Here is a 16,893-nt window from a genome sequence, read left to right on the forward strand (position 1 = left end):
AGATGAAGGACAACCATGCGAGCAAGCCGGGCTCCGAAAAGGATTCAGCACAATTGACCATATCCACACAATAATCAAGCTCATTGAGCTTTCTTGGAAGTTCAAGATGCTGCTCTGTCTAACGTTCACTGATTTAAAGAAGGCCTTTGATTCTGTTGAGACTAAAGCAGTCATCGAAGACCTAGCCAAACAGGGCATTCATACACAATTCATCAGGATCTTCTGTGAGCTGTATTATGGATTCACTACCAGGATCTCACCATTCTTCAAGGAGGTGATCATCCATGTCAAGAGAGGGGTTCGGCAGGGTGATACCATTTCACCAAAACTCTTCAGTGCCACCCTCAAGAACGTCATGCGATGACTGGAATGTGAAGGAATGGGAGTGAAGATAGATGGTCGGCAACTACACCACCTCCGCTTTGCTGATGACATCATTCTAGTAACACCAAACATTAGCCAAGTGGCACAAATGCTGGCCGACTTCAACCGTGAGTGTGGAAATGTTGGACTACAGCTGAATCTCATGAAAACAATGTTTATGAGAAACAGTCTCATTCCTGACGTTCCATTCGCTCTCAATGGAAGGAACATCTCCAAATGCAACAGTTACGTGTACCTACGTCGAGAAGTCAACATGATGAATGACCTGGCACCTGAGTTGCGCAGGAGGAAGAGAGCAGCTTGGAATGCCTTCCAGAGCGTCGAAGAAAGAGCAAAGAGGACAAAGAACCTCCAGTTTCGGGCACATCTCTTTGATTCCACTGTTCTTCCTGCATTAACATATGTCTCAGAGACCTGGGCCCTAAGAAAACAGGATGAGAACGCTATTTGGGTCACCCAAAGAGAAATCAAAAGAGCTATACTTGGAGTATCATGCTTCACTCAAATGAGAGAAATAATCCGGAATTCTGACCTCCATCAACGATCAAGAATCAGGGATGCTGTCTTGCTTGCCAAGGTGTCGAAAATCAGATGGGCTGGACACGTAGTGAGATTTGGAGACTAGAGCTGTTACTGACTGGATTCCACAGGACATCAAAAGACCGCATGGCTGCCCACCTACAAGATGGTCAAACTTCTTCATCAAGACCCTGAACAATTGGTTTGAGGCTCTTCATGTTCCTAGAATGAGCAGATGCCATTGGGCTACACAAGCACGTGACAGGGATGAATGGAGATGTTACTGGTGCCCGCTCAAGCAAATTGATGAGTAACGGGATGTCAAGTGATCAAGTGATGAAGTGATGGAGCCACAAACTTTCAGTCTAGTAAGAGACTTGTCACCCTCTGTGGAAAGAAGCTTGGGATATTCAGTTTCTGCCAGTGCGGGGGGGGGGGGGGCAATGGGAGGGGTGGGTGGCCTTTTGACTCTGCCACCCCACCTGAGGCTGAGCTTCCAGCATCATATCTCATTCCCCCAAAGTTTATTGGGGCTGGAGCGATAGTACAGCAAGTAGGGCGTTTGCCTTGCATACAGCCGACCTGGGTTTGATTCCCAGCATCCCGCCAGGAGTAATTCCTGAGTGTAAAACCAGGAGTAACCCCTGTGCATCACTGGGTGTGACCAAGAAAGGCAAAAAAAAAAAAAAAAAAAAGCTGCATCACCCAGGGGACAGGGCAATTCAGCACCCAGACCGCCCCTCTCTTCATGGAATAGACAAGAACATTGGTGTTACCTAACTGGGCTCAGTTGCCGCCTTGGTAAAATGAGGTGAAGAGGAACACAGTGTATCTTCAGGTTGTGCAAAGGATTACGTGAATTAACGTAAGCAAAGTATTTAGACCAGTGCTTGGCACTGATGAGGACGGCTTAGGGAATGACAACAATTCTGTTGGGTACTAAAAACTTTATGAGGGAAACTAGGGATATTGGTGGTGGGAAAGGTACACTAGTGAAGAGACGGGTGTTGGAACATTGTATGACTGAAACCCAATCCTGAACAACTTCGTAACTCTGTATCTCATGGTGATTCAATTGAGAAATCCAAATTTAACAGAAAATACAAAATAAAATAAATGTACTTTAAAAATAAATACAAACTTTATTGGACATCTTTGTAATGACAGAAAACATAATCCTCCCCTGCAGTAGAAATAGAAGCATTATTTGGGGTGAGGGAAAGACCACAGAGGAGAAGAGGCATGAGAAGATGAAATACACAGCTTTCTTCTTGGTTAACAAGACTTCTGGAACCACAGAGCTTGTGTTTTGCATGAAGGAACTCTGGGTTTGAACCCCAGCCCCATGTGGTCCCCTCAGCACCACTAAAACTGATCCCAGAGCACATGTGGGAGAAAATAAATAAATGCCCTCCTGTGCTCTTTCAAATTTCTGCATGGAAATTTCTACTGGAGACACTCCTTGTCATTGAAGGCGATGGAGCTAAGAGATCACTAAAGTCTCTCTAAATTCAAGTAGTGACGTGACAATGATCTTTTCAGGAGCAAAGAACCGTTTGTGTGCATGTGTGTGTGCATGTGTGTGTGAGTATGTGTGTGAATGTGTTTTTATGTGTGTGAGTGTGTGTGTGTGTGTGTGTGTGTGTGTGTGTGTGTGTGTGTGTGTGTGTGCAGTGTCCCCGCTGTGGATCATGCTGGCTCCACTAGAAGAAGAAAAATTCTTCTAAAGGTTTGAAAGATACACAGGTTTAGAACTGAGCGTTCTTCCACTTCTAGGATAAAAGGGGAACCCAGGAAGGCAAAAATAGAACCATCTTAAGCCCTTCTCGGCCTGAGGGGATGACTTATCCTTTACCCCTGGGAACCTTTTCCCAGAACTTAAGATCCAGGCAGGAAGGCGCAGCGCCGAGCAGAGCGCAGAGCGTGGCTGCCCAGCGGTGAAAGCGTTAACTGGGCTGGGTAAGGCGATCCCTTGAAATGAGTAAGACTTAGAGTTGAAAGTTTTCAAAGCTCTGAGGAAGCAGCGGCAGCGCTGCAGCAGCTTGGGGAGGAAGAAGCGAGTTGGAGGGAGCCTACAAGCCGCAGAGAAGCACGCTGAGCTGAACTGAGCTGGGGTTACAAGCTCAAGGTGAGTGACACCCCAAGCCCCCTCTCCGCCGGTCCTCGTTTCCCCCCTCCCCGCGCGTGCGCGCGCGCGCTCACCACACACACACACACACACACACACACACACACACACACACACACACACTCTTTCCCAGCAATGACACCCTGGAAGAAGCGGCTGGGGAAGGCGGGAGCCATAGATCTTTCTGGCACGACCTGTCCGCTCTGTCTGTCGTGCACCCCTCCCCATACACACACTCCCCACCCCACCCTCCAGCCTGCCGGGTCTCCCCCTGCCACTGTCACAGTGCCCCCTTCCCAGGAGTTTCCCAAGCTGGAGGTGTCTTCTCAGACCTCCCCCAGGAAGCTGTTCAGGGGGTTGGGGACCACACACGTGCACACACCTGTATCTGCTCTCCGTCTTGGTCACTGCTGGCTGGGACCTCAGCCCAAAATGAAAGTGAACAAACTGTGTGACTGTCTCTTACGGGAGGAACGGTACCTCAGAGGCTAAGATAGGAAGGTAGGAAGGAGAGAGGAGAAAGGAGAGAGGAGAGAGAGAGAGAGAGAGAGAGAGAGAGAGAGACAGAGACAGAGACAGAGACAGAGACAGAGACAGAGACAGAGAGACAGAGAGAGAGAGACAGAGAGAGGTGGTTGGGGGGAGACCATAGAGATAGCACAGCTAGCGAGGTGTTTGCCTTGCAAGCAGCTGCCTATGCTTCAGTCCTCATCGTCCCCCAAGCACCGGCAGGAGTGATTCCTGAGTACAGGCATATGTGGCCCCAACCTCCCAACCCCACCGAGAGAGAGAAAGAGAGCGAGCGAGAGAGAGAGAGAGAAAGAGAGAGCGCCAAAAAAGAAGGGGGGGGGGAAGCTCCCCCTGAAGCAGAGGCAAAACTATGTTGGGAAATGAGTTTGAAACTAAAAATGTTCTTGCTCCTTGTTAGGTCAAAATCAGGGGCCAAGAGACCTAAGGGGTGAGGGGGCGTGTGCCAATCTGCACGCATGTGGGATGGCCCTTCTATCTAAACTGGACTTGTTTGCCTGCCGAGCAGAACCTAGATCAACTGAACCCTGGGGACAGAGGGAGGAGCAAAGAGCAGGGCAGAACCGCGGGCTGGGGGGCTTTGGTGTGAGAGTGGAGTCTGCGGTCCTAGGACCCCCCCCCCACCCCCCAGTTTTATTTCCCTGCCTTGGGCTCCTGCCCGGGAACGGGTGAATGAAGAGTCCTCCCTGCTGGATGCTCCTCCAGCAGCGAGAAGCTTTACCTGCGCGCGCTGAATCAGAATGAGTCATTTGGAACTTGGGTGCGGGCACCCTGAGCTTGCAAACTGCCTTCTGAGACGCGGCCTTCCGTGTAGGTGGGCTGGAACTCCCGGAGCAGACACCGTATTTTCTCTCTTCTTTCCTCCTTCAGGCACGGATTCTGACGGTCTCGGACTTTGTGTGCGTCTCTGGGCGCCGCCCCCCCTTCCCACTCCCCCACCCCACCCCAACCATGTGGACCCGGTCCCTCCGGGTCCAGATTGGAGTTCTGAAATAAAAAAAAAAAAAATGGATGATTTGACGTTACTGGATCTCCTGGAGTGCCCCGTGTGCCTGGAGAAACTGGATGTCACGGCCAAAGTGCTTCCGTGCCAGCACACCTTCTGCAAACCCTGTCTCCAGAGGATCTTCAAGGCTCACAAGGAGCTGAGATGCCCCGAGTGCCGGACCCCCGTGTTCTGCAGCATCGAGGCGCTGCCAGCCAACCTGCTGCTCGTGCGTCTCCTGGACGGCATGCACAGGGGCCCCAGAAGAGGGGGCTCCTTCCGCAGGCCCATGGAGCTGAGTCTGCAGGACAGCAGGAAGAGCCGGACTCACCTCAGGGGGCTTCCGTCCAGTCCACTTCGACTTGTGCCCAACATCAGGATTCACATGGATGGGGTAAGCACGATCTTGTTTACTCCTCCGGGAGGCTTTTGTGTAGTTCAGCCTTTAGGCCTGATCTTCTTTTAGTTGCCCTTCTGAGAGTGCTGTGAGGGGTTCCCCAAAGATGAATCCCCATGTTGGGCAGAGAACCTTTTCCACTTCTGAAATTCTCTCTCAGCCCCTCTGCGAGATCTTAAAGCTGGGAGAGAGTGAGTCAGGTTGCTGCCTCTCCTTTGAGAAAGTCATGGGGAAAGCTTCTATTTCTTTTTCTGCTTTTTCACCCATGCTGTTCTGAAGTGGTCCCAGAACATGGGAAATGCAGGGAGGGAAGGAAAGAGAAAAAGAACCAAGGCCACCGCTCAGAGCTCGGAGAGCCAGGAAAAGTTTCCAAATGTCAGGATTCACTTTGCTTGTATACCCTTATTTGTCTTCCCACCCCCAGTGGGAGAGTGCCATCCCGACTGGGCTCGCTCAGAACCCACTGACAGTCATCAAGGTTAAACTTGTAGGGAGGGAAGTGTGTTCTGGGAGCACTGATTGACTGGAGCCTGCATTGTAGGACCACCAGCAGATATACGTAGGAGCTCTCTGGTGCGCCTTACTGTAGGAAAGGAATAAAACTCACACAACAGATGCATGAATGGCAGTATCAGAAGCCCCCAAAGGACCTAGCAGCCACCCAAGAGACCCTCTGGTAATGCTCTCAGGGCTGAGCTAAGCGGGTGCAAGTCCACAGGGCACAGTCTCCAGGGGAGCTATTTGCACTGTCACCCCTGGAGTCTGCTTGCCAAAGTGACCAAGGACAGTCAGGCTCTGGGTCATGCCATCCTTAGAAAGCCAAAGCAGGATGTTCCTCTGAAAGTGTGAGTGCCAGGCTCACCGTGGGCAGGGCAATCTGTCCCAGACTCCTTCCCTACATAAGAGAGCAGGGACATAATGGGCATTTGGGGCAGTTTTCTAAATGATTCTTCGTGTCACCTCGCACCTGCTGGGACTTGGTGGGTATGGAAAGTTTCCAAACAGAACGTAGTGGGACAGGGAGGTGGTTCAACAGCACAGCACTTGCCTTGCGTGTGTCAGGACCTGGCTTTGATCCACAGTATTGTTTTGTTACGCTATGTTACGCTTTGTTACATCCCATTATTGGGGTGGGTTGTGTGTGTATGTGTGTGTGAGTGTGTGTGTGTGTGAACGCATTTCAGAAAATAACCTTGGGATAATAAGTATATAACTTGGTGCCTATATACAAATATATCGTTTGGTGTCTGACTTCAAACTTAGGCCTCCTGCATGCAAAGCATTCACTTTATCACTGAACTGCTTCCTGAGCCCCAGACCCATCTTTGTGATCTGTTCTAGTCATTGATCAGACAGAATCCACAGGCCTGAAAGGGTGGGATGGGAGTAGGGGAGCCAACTTTTCCCAAATACACCTTGTTTCTATTTTTTTTTTTTTTGCTTTTACTTTTTGGGTCACACCTGGCGATACACAGAGGTTCCTCCTGGATCATGCACTCAGGAACTACTCCTGAAAGTGCTCAGGGGACCATATGGGGTGCTGGGAATCAAATTCGGTCGGCCACATGCAAGGCAAACACCCTACCTGCTGTGCTATCACTTCTGCCCCAAATATGCCTTGTTTCTAGAAAATGCTACCCCCCAAACTCCTTCAAATTCCTAAGATTCAGCAATCTGTTTCCCACCCCATCCCCCACCATGCAAAATCTGCCTAGTTATTATTCAATTTGGTGGTATTGCCACACTGGAGGGTGACAAGATCTCTATGGCCTTGGGAATCTCTTTGTTTGTGTTTCTATCTTTTTAGCGTCATTATGTTGCTTAGAAAATGTAGCATCAGAAAGAACCCAGCTACCATGCTTGTAAACCACAGAGGATTCTCCAGCCCCTCCTGGTGTTCCAGCGAAGGGAGTGGTGGGGATCAGGGCTGGTTCTTTGAAAGATGCCTCATTTCCTGAGAAATCTTTCATAGGGATTTGTAACACAAGCCAAGGTGCCAGCTCTGGGGTGGTGTCCTTGATGCAGCGGGCACAGTCCTGTCGTGAGGCTGAAGCACATAAGCACGTTGTTGCAGGCGCCTGTGTCCAGGTAGGGCCAAGGTTTCAAGGTTTGTTGAAGATGATTGGCACAAAATAAAAGCTTACAGCCACCCTCAAACTGCCCCCACTTCCTTCATTTCTGGAGCCATCCTTCCTTGGAGAAGCTCAACTCATTCTTTGGTTGCCTGCCTGGAAGGGCAGATGGATGAACCCATTCCTGGCTATAAGTGTACCATTCCCTCACTCTCCGCCTTGCTAACCACCTTCCTTCACAGCAATCTGAGAATTCTATTTGTGAAAGACTCATTTCGCCTTAGAAAAAGAACATGTCCTGCTGATGCAAGGTGTCATTGTCATTGTGAATGTAGGACTTTGAGCAAGCCACTTAACTCTGCTGGGTCTTAATTTAAAATTCTGTAAAATGGGGAAAGGTACTGTAAAAGCAGAGAGCCATTGTGAGGCTTCGTTAATTAATGTTTTCTGAGCACTGGGATGAAAGACATTTGGAAGATCATTGTCGTAGTAAACATTATTATTGACTGTTTATTGTGTTCTACAAAACACAGAAGGCGTTCTACAAAACACAAAAGCGTGATAGCCCTCAAGGGAATGCGTAACACGTATTATTATTGAACTTGATTCTATGATGAGTCCAGGCCAGGATGATGCTAAGTATAAAGTACTCTCCTCTGAGGACATAAATAACCAGTGTCACAGGGTGCTATTCTAGAAAGCTCCTCCACCAGAAGGCCCCATCTCAACCTGACACTCTGCAATGTTTCATTTCACTTCCTGACCCCGAGCGTTCCACAGCCTAAGTCACTTCTGCTTACCTAGTCCTGTCTGAAAAATAAGCTTATCAGGACCTGTTTGCTGGCTCAGAAGACCCGGAGCTTCTTGTGCCAACCAGTATGTTACAATGGTACCAACAGTCACTCTTCACAGTGTCAGCCCCAGACAGAAAAAGTAGTTCATTGTATCCACATGCCTCAAACTCTCCCCCATCAGTTATGTAAAGAGAAAACTTGAGAAATGGTCCTAGTTTCTGTAGCAGTCAATGTTTTCCAAGCCAACAGGTGAGATCAACAAACTCCTGGAGGCACCTTGGCTGTGCCAATCCCACTAACCCTTTTCCCTTTCATTTCTGCCGTCAAACCAAGGAAATGTGCCAGGCTTCACCAAGATTAAGGGCTTCCCAAGAGTTGATCTTTTGGCCTCTCCACTTTGCTACACTTTCCTTACATTTCTGAATTCCAAATGGCAGTAAATCAATGCAGTTAAAAGTGTGCTCATTTTGGTTTGAAAAATATCAGCGTTTTCCTCCTGAATCTACCCTCTTCCAGCGTGTTGTACTTCTAGTGAGTCAAACCCCCGAGCCTGCTATTCTCTCATCTGCAAATTGGACATAATAGTGGTACCAACCCCCAATGGTTGTTGTGAGAAATAAATGAGATGATTCAGGTCAATTAGCTCTCAGCACGGGGACTGGCTTATACTAAGTGCTCAATAAATGTTACCTGTTATTGTTACTGAAGTGACTCAACACTTTCTGCTCTAAATTAGATGTCCTCTTTCACCCCTTCTTAATAGTGTCATCCAGAGAAGGTTCATGGTACCCTGTTTTCGGGTTTGTTTTGTTTGTCTTCAAATGATTCATGGCCATGACTCAGCTGTAGGAGTCTTCTCAGCTCCATGCCAAGACCCTTTAGGAGCTGGGGGGTTGATTCTAGAAGAAAATTCTAAAAGAAAAAACCCTTCGTTGAACAGCAAGCTCTCAAACTCTAGGCAGGCCAAGAAGCCTGTCCACTTTCCGAGTATCCCAAGTTCATTGACTTGTGTTTTTCCTTCCCCTACTTTGCACCCTCCATTCAATACAAATGTTAATGCCCTGTGCTTGCAGGGCAGGACTTTCTCCCTTTGTGAAGCACCGTGCCAACAACACACATTCCTGTCCCACACTCCCCATCTCAGTGGGAACACACCTGCCACCTCCAACCTTGGGCCAGATGGCTGTGTCCTAAAAACATTTTAGTTGCTTTTGCAAGTGACCAGGGGGTGGGGAAAGAGGAGAGGGGATAAGGGCAGAGGCACAGGAGGGAATGAGAAGCCAGAACATATTCAGCCCTTCCCTGGGTCCCTGTTGTTATGTCCTCGGCAGAATGGTGCCGCGAACAGTGGATTTTGCCAAATTTGCAAAGGGACAAAGATCATCTCAAGTCTCTGAAAATAGCCAGCAGGTGCCTCCTAGGTCAGCAAGGACTACATGTGGCAGGTAGAAGACCCCACGGTAGGAGCCAGATGGCTCCAGGTTCATACACAGTCACAAATCCTTTCTAAACACATAGGAGTGTTTAGGAAAAGTCTCCATAAAAGAAACAGAAGCAGAACAATAAATGGGACAAATTCAAACCAAATACCTCATGGAAAACAACAAAACAAAACACTACAAAAACAAAAAAGACAACTTTCTGAATGGGAGGAGATATTTGCAAATCATTTATTGAAAAAGGGTTAACATTCAAAACAGCTTAAGGGGCTGGAGCAATAGCACAGCAGGTAGAGCATTTGCCTTGCACGCAGCCAACCCAGGTTCGATTCCCAGCATCCCATATGGCCCCTTGAGCACTACCAGGAGAAATTCCTGAGTGCAGAGCCAGGAGTAACCCCTGTGCATCGCTGGATGTGACCCAAAAAGAAAAAAAAATTTCAAAATAGCTTAAAAACTTATATAACAGAAAAACAAACAGGTGCTGAGAGATAGTATAGTAGGTTAAAGGAGTTTGTCTTATTCACAGCTGACCTGGATTTGATCCCCAGAACCACATACTGGGCCCCAAGCCTCGCAGGAGTAAGCCCTGAGCTCTGCTGGGTGTGGCCCAAAATAGGAAAGAAAGAAGGAAGGAAGGAAAGAAGGAAGGAAGGAAAGAAGGAAGGAAGGAAGGAAGGAAGGAAGGAAGGAAGGAAGGAAGGAAGGAAGGAAGGAGAGATAATATTTTTGTCATTTGAGAGAACATGGGTGAACCTACAGGATTTTATGCTAAATTAAATAAGTGAGATGGACAAAGATATAACATAAGATTTTTGGTCATGTGTGGAATATAAAGAAAAAACACAAACAAGACACACAAAAACAAACTCATATATTGGGAAGTAATTTGGGGGTGGCTTGTAGGTCAAGGGGGGTTCAAGTGTATAATTAATAGATAAGAACTAAATTCTTCTGTGATTATACAGTATTCACAGATGTACAATTATAGTGCTATATATACCTGAGATGTATAATGTTATAAGCTAATATTAGTTCAATAAAAAAACAATTTTATAAACAAACACCACTTAGCCCCAAATCATCTGTGCACCTCTCAATTAGCCTTATTTCTAGTTACATACCATCCTCTTTTCTTACTTATGCTTGGGTTCAAGGATTTGAGGCAGTGGGACTGGGTTCAAACTGGGATTCATCAGCTGTGTGATCTTAAGTCAGTCACTTAACCTCCATGACCACAAGTTTCCACAGTCACATAATAGAGCTGATAATGGCATACATGTGTCATAAGGCTATTGTGGGATTTAAATTAGCTAATGCATGCTAAAAGTTTAGGACAAGTGCCTGATGCATCACATGCAATTACTATTAGCCGCAGCCAAGAGCAAAACAAAACATCTGCTGGCATTGTGTCTGCCATTCTTTGCCAGTCCCACGCATTGATATGCAGAGACCTCCACTAAGCAAGGGGAACAGCAAGGGGTAAGGAGTTCTTACAAAGTAGAATGAAGAAAAATAGAGGTGTTTCAGTGGTTACGAGGATTGTGGGTTAGGAGAGGATAGGACCATAGAGTGGGAGCACGAGGCAATGGTGGAGATTGAGTCTGCCTTGCCTCCTGATCGTGGTGGTTGTTAAATATGCTTGCCTGTTAAAAGTCATTGAAATATAAATGAATTTAAATGTATACATACTTAGATATTGGTAGGCCTATGTTTTACGTCTTATATACAATATGTTCAATGTACAAAGCGAAGAGCTCATGCACATTTCTCTCCTCGGCCTGGTTTTCTCTGACCTGCTTTGATTTCCTTTCATCCCTGTGCCTGGCATCAATACTCCTCTTGAGAAGGGTTTTTCTGTCATTTAAATGATCAGAATCACCCCACAGGTAAGCTCTTCTGAGTTGAAGACAGCCCCTTGGTTACCAGCTTTAACTATTAGTGGTAACTAATGGTATCTGGGCCTTTAACACCTTTAACACTAATAGTGGTGTGATCTACAGGGAGAGCCTAGACCACGGTTGCTAGCCCATAGGTACCTTCTATAGAGTATTGGCCACGGCCCCAGCTCTGGCTCAGCACTCACTCCAAAAGCTCATCCTCATCCCTCCATTCCAGTTGCCACTTCATGCTTTGAGCAGAGCTGGGACCAGCTCAAACTCTGCTCTCCTCAATTTCTTTATTTTCTCCTTTCTTTCTCAAGTTGCATTCCCAATTTTATACATCAGCTCACTTTCCGTAGGCCTATTCTGCAAGCCCTTAATCAGCATTCTGTAGTGTTCCAACAAGACAGACTAAAACAGACCTAAGAGGGGAGTGGAGAGATAATACAGTGGGTAGGGTACTCGGCTGACTGACCTGAGTTTGATCCCTGGTATCCCATTGGTCCTCTGATCACCACCAAAAGACCAGGAGTCACCCCTGAGTACAGAGCAAGGAGTAATCCCTGAGCATCACCGGGTGTGACTCAAAAAACCAAAAGACCTAGAGTGCCTGGATTGTGGATAGCAATAGGGCCCACCACTCATGTGTGAGACTTGGGGTCAACCTAAATTATATATTTTTTCCTCTACTGCAGTGTTTTTCAGGGCTTTTACTACCTACTGTGTGGTAGATATTTAGGTAGATGATAATAAAACATTTTCCAAATTTCTATGACCGTACGATCTCCACCCTCTCCCCCTTTAATTAGCACTATGACTATTAATTGCCATGGAATACATATTTGAGAAATGCAGTCTCAGACCAATGCAGAGAAAGCCAAGCCCCCAAAACAATCTGTACAGAGCTAGAGGCTATTGACTCATTCCAAGAAGAGACTTAGGCAAGTTCTTACCATTAGGAGGTATTTTTAGAAAATTCTGTGAAATTCGCTATCCCGTCTTCTGTAGAATTTATTTAGCTCCTACCAGTATCCACATATAGGCACCCAGGAACCTACGCAGTAAAGCTTCTCACCTTCCTGGTGCTAAGTGGCTTGCCAGATTTAGGAACTGGTCAGTATTTCTGGATCTATCTATGTATTTTTATCCCTGATCTAAAGATATTTGCCATTACAAGATACTTTTTCTAGTTGGTTATATTTCTTAAGGGGAAAAAATACTATAATGATAGTTGTTCACAGTGAGATGCATCCTATTTTAGAAATGTTAAATATTAAAAGAGTACATACTGTCATTCCATTTATATAAATTCTAGAAATGGCAAAACTATAAATTATAGTGTTTGGGGGTGGGTGAAGACAAAGTGTCACATGATATGATCTAAAGGTTTGTCTCAAAACATCAAACCTTGCACTGAAAACGTACCTTGTGGATAAGTCAATCATGGCCTGATAAATTGATAAGACAAAGGATTCTTAAACACAGGAGTAAAGGGTTTAGAAGTCGGGGGTGAGCTGGTTTCTTGTAAGGGAATTGAAGCTTGGCAATAAAGAGAAGGTTCCTAGGGGGAAACTGGAGTCTCCATGGCCAGGAAGGACATGACCAGGGGATAAAATAGTCAGGTCTCCTCTGAGCATGTGAGTGGGAAAAGGCTGGAGGGAATGGGGGGAAAGACATCTCAGAGGAGAAGCCAGAGAAGAAACCAGATGGAAGGGGAAATCCTCAACCCCACCTCCAACCCTGCTGCCACACCCCCCTCTCACCACCACCCCTCCCCTGCCAGCACAAGGAAAACCAGCTACTGGTCTTGTCTCAGTGCTGTGTTCAGCACCCGGCCTATGGGAATCCCCCACTCCACACCATTTCTGAAGGGATAAATGCACGAAGAATCCTGGTGCTATCTGAGACCCATCTCATGGTGCAGAAACCAATGGCCAGCCAGAGCCTTGTGACCAGCCCAGGCACAAGGTCCTGGGGTGACTGAGATAGTCTAGAAGAGAATGTCTTTATTAAATACCCTTCTGGGTGACAGCCAGCCCTTTCTGGAAAATATTGTGAGCCAGGTTCAAAACCACTTAATTCTAGCTTTGTTTTGTTTTTTTGTTTGGGGGCCACACCTGATGATGCTCAGGGGTAACTCCTGGTTCTGCACACAGGAATCACTCCCGGCAGTGCTCAGGAGACCATAGGGGGTACCAGGGGTCGAACCCAGGTGACTGCCTGCAAGGCAAGCACCCTACCTGCTGTACTGTCTTTCCAGTCCCAGAAACTTAATTTAGGTCTTGAACTGACGAGCTGGAAGACAGGAAAATCCTTTCAGTGTGAGACTAAACTGTCATTTCAGTTGTTTATTGGGTCTTGGGAGAAAGACTGACTGCTGAGTGAATTGGCACTTGGTCACAGGGATGCCCAAGACAGTAGAGAAGAGGTTAGAGAATTCACCGCTGCTTTTGGAGCTGAATCATGCTGTCTTTGTTATGAAGGAAATGCAGAATGCCAGGTGGGCCATGGGCTTCACATGCCACACGTACCACACCTCCATCCCGTACGTCACAGACATCTGTCTGGGTGGGAGCATAGGCCAGCGGCGCTGGGAACGTTTGAACTGGTGTGCAGTCATCCATTTCAGAACACCTTTTCCTTCTTTTTCCTTTCATGATTGAGATAATGGGTTGGGGCTGGTGGGTGGGCACACGCACACTTGGGTGCAATGTCTACTCTCCTCTTCAGTAGAGTATTGGTGGCTGGTGATCACACATTCTGTGGCATCACTGGGTACCCCAGAGAGCAGAGCCAGAGAGACAGCACTAGGGATCAGACTCGTGGCCTCATGTTTACGAGGCATGAGGCTTTCTTTTTCCCTGAGTCATGCCCAGGCCCTCCAGATCTTTTTCACCACTGCAGACAGAGATTTTGTGCCCAATAAACCATCGCTGTCATTAGCACATACTTTTTCTTTTTAAGTGCATCTATTTTTATTATCAATTTAGTGGTAATTGAGGTCACAAGCTTACAAAAGTGTTGTCATTTATGGTTTTGATGTACAAACATAAATTGTATATCTACCAAAGTACCTCAACTCGACTGGCGGGGTGTAGGGTGATGATATTGTACTTCGAAAGCAGATATACATGGTCTCGTTCAAACAAAAAACGCAGAATCTTTGGGACCAGAGATAAAGCACAGAAGGTAAAGCATTCTTCTCGCATATCCCACAACCACCAAGACCACAACTGTCCCGAGCCCACTTCTGGCCCACCTTTCCCCTGCCTCTCCCCCACATCTCCCACCCATGATGCTCTCTAACTTCAGTTCTAGAGCCAAAGACCGAGGAGTTCTGTTTTCAGTAGTCCTCCCCTGCCGCACAAGGGAAGACTGTCTGCTCCTTTGCTTTGTCTCTTTTCATACTCCAGAGAGGTGAGATCACCCAAGTATCTGTGATTCTCCCTCAGTCCACACTCATTTTTCAAAGCTTCTTTCTAAAAAAAAAAAAAAAAAAAAAAAAAAAAGGAACAGGCGTGGGGCTGGGGTGTTAGCACAGTGGGTAAGGCATTTGCCTTGCACACAGCCGACCCGGGTTCAATTCTCAGCGTCCCATATGATCCCCTGAGCACCTCCAGGAGTAATTCCTGAGTGCAGAGCCAGGAGTAACCCCTGAGCATCGCTGGGTGTGACAAGAAAGAAAGAAGGAAAGAAAGAAAGGAAGGAAGGAAGGAAGGAAGGAAGGAAGGAAGGAAGGAAGGAAGGGAAGGAAGGAAGGAAGGAAAGAAAGAAAGAAAGAAAGAAAGAAAGAAAGAAAGAAAGAAAGAAAGAAAGAAAGAAAGAAAAAGGAACAGGCATTTGAATCCCACCTTCAAAATACAGACACCGGTCTTCTGAAGGAGCCCCCGCAGGGGGAGAGGTGGACAGGCTACAGCTGTCACTCAGACCAAAGGCTCCGCAGCCATAGGTGCCAGCTGTTCCTTGTGGGTGAGTCGCTCAGAGCCTCTTCGCTGTAAAATGTGAGCGGCGCACTCACCTAGAGGCTGATGGGGAGGATGTAAATGAGGGGAGACCTGTGAAGTGTGAGTATCCGGGCTGGATGGAGGTGGCTTTGTGGACACCCAGTCCTCAGGCTCACCCTGCCTGCCCTTTGGATAGGACCTCGATTGGGGGGAGGGACGAGAAGACAACAGTGAGCAGCGCTTCTAACCATAGAACCCTTGAGCAGTTCTTCCCAGCCTAAGGGTGTCACGTATCACCTTAGATATTAACTTTCAGTGTCTCCTTCATGTCACAGACAAGTCTAGGACATCTTTTCTGTGTAGGACCTTTTGCTGACTCCCAATAAAAAATAAAAATCGTCAGATCAGATCCTCGGCGTCAGAGAGGTCGTGGTCTTGACAGAGAAGAGTTCAAATGGGAGTCACAGTTTATTTTTTTAAATTTTTATTAGTAAAACACCATGAGGTACAGTTGTAGACTTACAAATTTTTGTGCTTGGGTTTCAATTATACAATGATCAAATACCCATCCCTCCACCAGTGCCCATTCTCCACCACCACTGGTCCCAGTATCCCTCCCACCCACCCCCCATCCCCCCATCCCACCCTGCCTGTGTGGCAGGGCATTCCCTTTTGTTTTCTCTCTCCTTTTGGGTGTTGTGGTTTGCAAAAGAGGCATTGAGTGGCAATCATGTTCAGTCTATAGTCTACTTTCAGCATGCTTCTCCCATCCTGGGAGGATCCTCCCAACACCCTTTATTTGGTGCTCCCTTCTCTATCTGAGCTCCCTTTTCCCCCTAGCATGTGTGGTTGGCCTCCAAGCCATGGAGTAAAATTCCTGGTACTAATCTCGGCCATTCTTGGGTGTTAGTCTCCTATTTTGTTACTTTATGTTCCCCAGATGAATCCAATCTTTCTATGTCTATCCCTCTCTTTCTGACTCATTTCGCTAAACATGATCCTTTCCATGTAGTACCACTTGTATGTAAATTTCATGGGGAGTCACAGGTTTGATCCCCAGCAGAATGTGGTCCCTGAGCATGACCAATAGTTGGTGGCCCAGGGAGAGAGAGAGAGAGAGAGAGAGTCTTTTAGGGTGAAACCATGAAAACTAGCAATTATGAAACACTAAATCTTAAATCTAAAAGACTATCATTTAGTATGTCTTGCAAAGTTAGTAAATCTTAAAAAGTCTAACTAAGTTAACAAATCTTAAAAAGACTTACTATATGTCAGGCACTGAGTTAAGCACTTTTTTAGAGGAGTCTGCTTTCTTGATGTTTGATTTGGGGCCATATCCACCTATGCTCAGGCATACTCATGGCTCTCTGCTCAAGGATCACTCTTGGCAGCTTCAGGGGGACTGTGTGTGGAGCTGAGGAGCTAACCTAGGTCAGCCGCATGTGAGATAAATGCTTTACCTACTGTACTGTATCGCTGGCCTCAACGGTTCAGCTCTTTTGTTTGAACAAGACCATGTTTATCTGTTTTCTGAGTACAATATCACTACCCTTGATATTGAGGAAAGTGCTTTTACCTACAGAATCTCATTTCTACAGTTCATTGGGATTGTTGCCACTATTTTCATTAGCTTACAAACAACACGTTTATGCTCAGTAAATGTTCATCTTTTTTTCAATGGGAGAAAATAGACACATGAAAACTTAGCAGTCCTATTATTATAGAAGGGTTCCGGGTAGTTGTAGGGGCTGCATTTGGGTTATTTTTGTTTGGTTGGTTTGGGGCCACACGTGGTGTTGCTCAAGGCTTACTCCTGGCTC

The 16,893-nt window shown here is 46.8% G+C and overlaps 1 protein-coding gene across 3 annotated transcripts in view; it reads left to right on the forward strand.

Moving 5' to 3' along the window:
• Window positions 1-2,953: 2,953 nt before the first annotated feature.
• SH3RF2 (SH3 domain containing ring finger 2) overlaps window positions 2,954-16,893 on the forward strand; it is a 135,345-nt gene continuing 121,405 nt past the window's right edge. For 2 of the 3 annotated variants that reach the window (XM_056116881.1, XM_056116882.1), the window contains exon 1: window positions 4,270-4,938. In XM_056116881.1, the coding sequence (XP_055972856.1) occupies window positions 4,300-4,938 (639 nt within the window). In that variant the 5' untranslated portion in view covers window positions 4,270-4,299. Of the gene's footprint in view, window positions 3,032-4,269; window positions 4,939-16,893 lie in introns of those variants that run through there. The other variant, XM_056116884.1, reaches the window with a different exon arrangement.

Source organism: Sorex fumeus, unplaced genomic scaffold (assembly GCF_029834395.1).
Source record: "Sorex fumeus unplaced genomic scaffold, SorFum_2.1 ptg000033l, whole genome shotgun sequence".
NCBI classification, from domain to species: Eukaryota; Metazoa; Chordata; class Mammalia; order Eulipotyphla; family Soricidae; genus Sorex; species Sorex fumeus.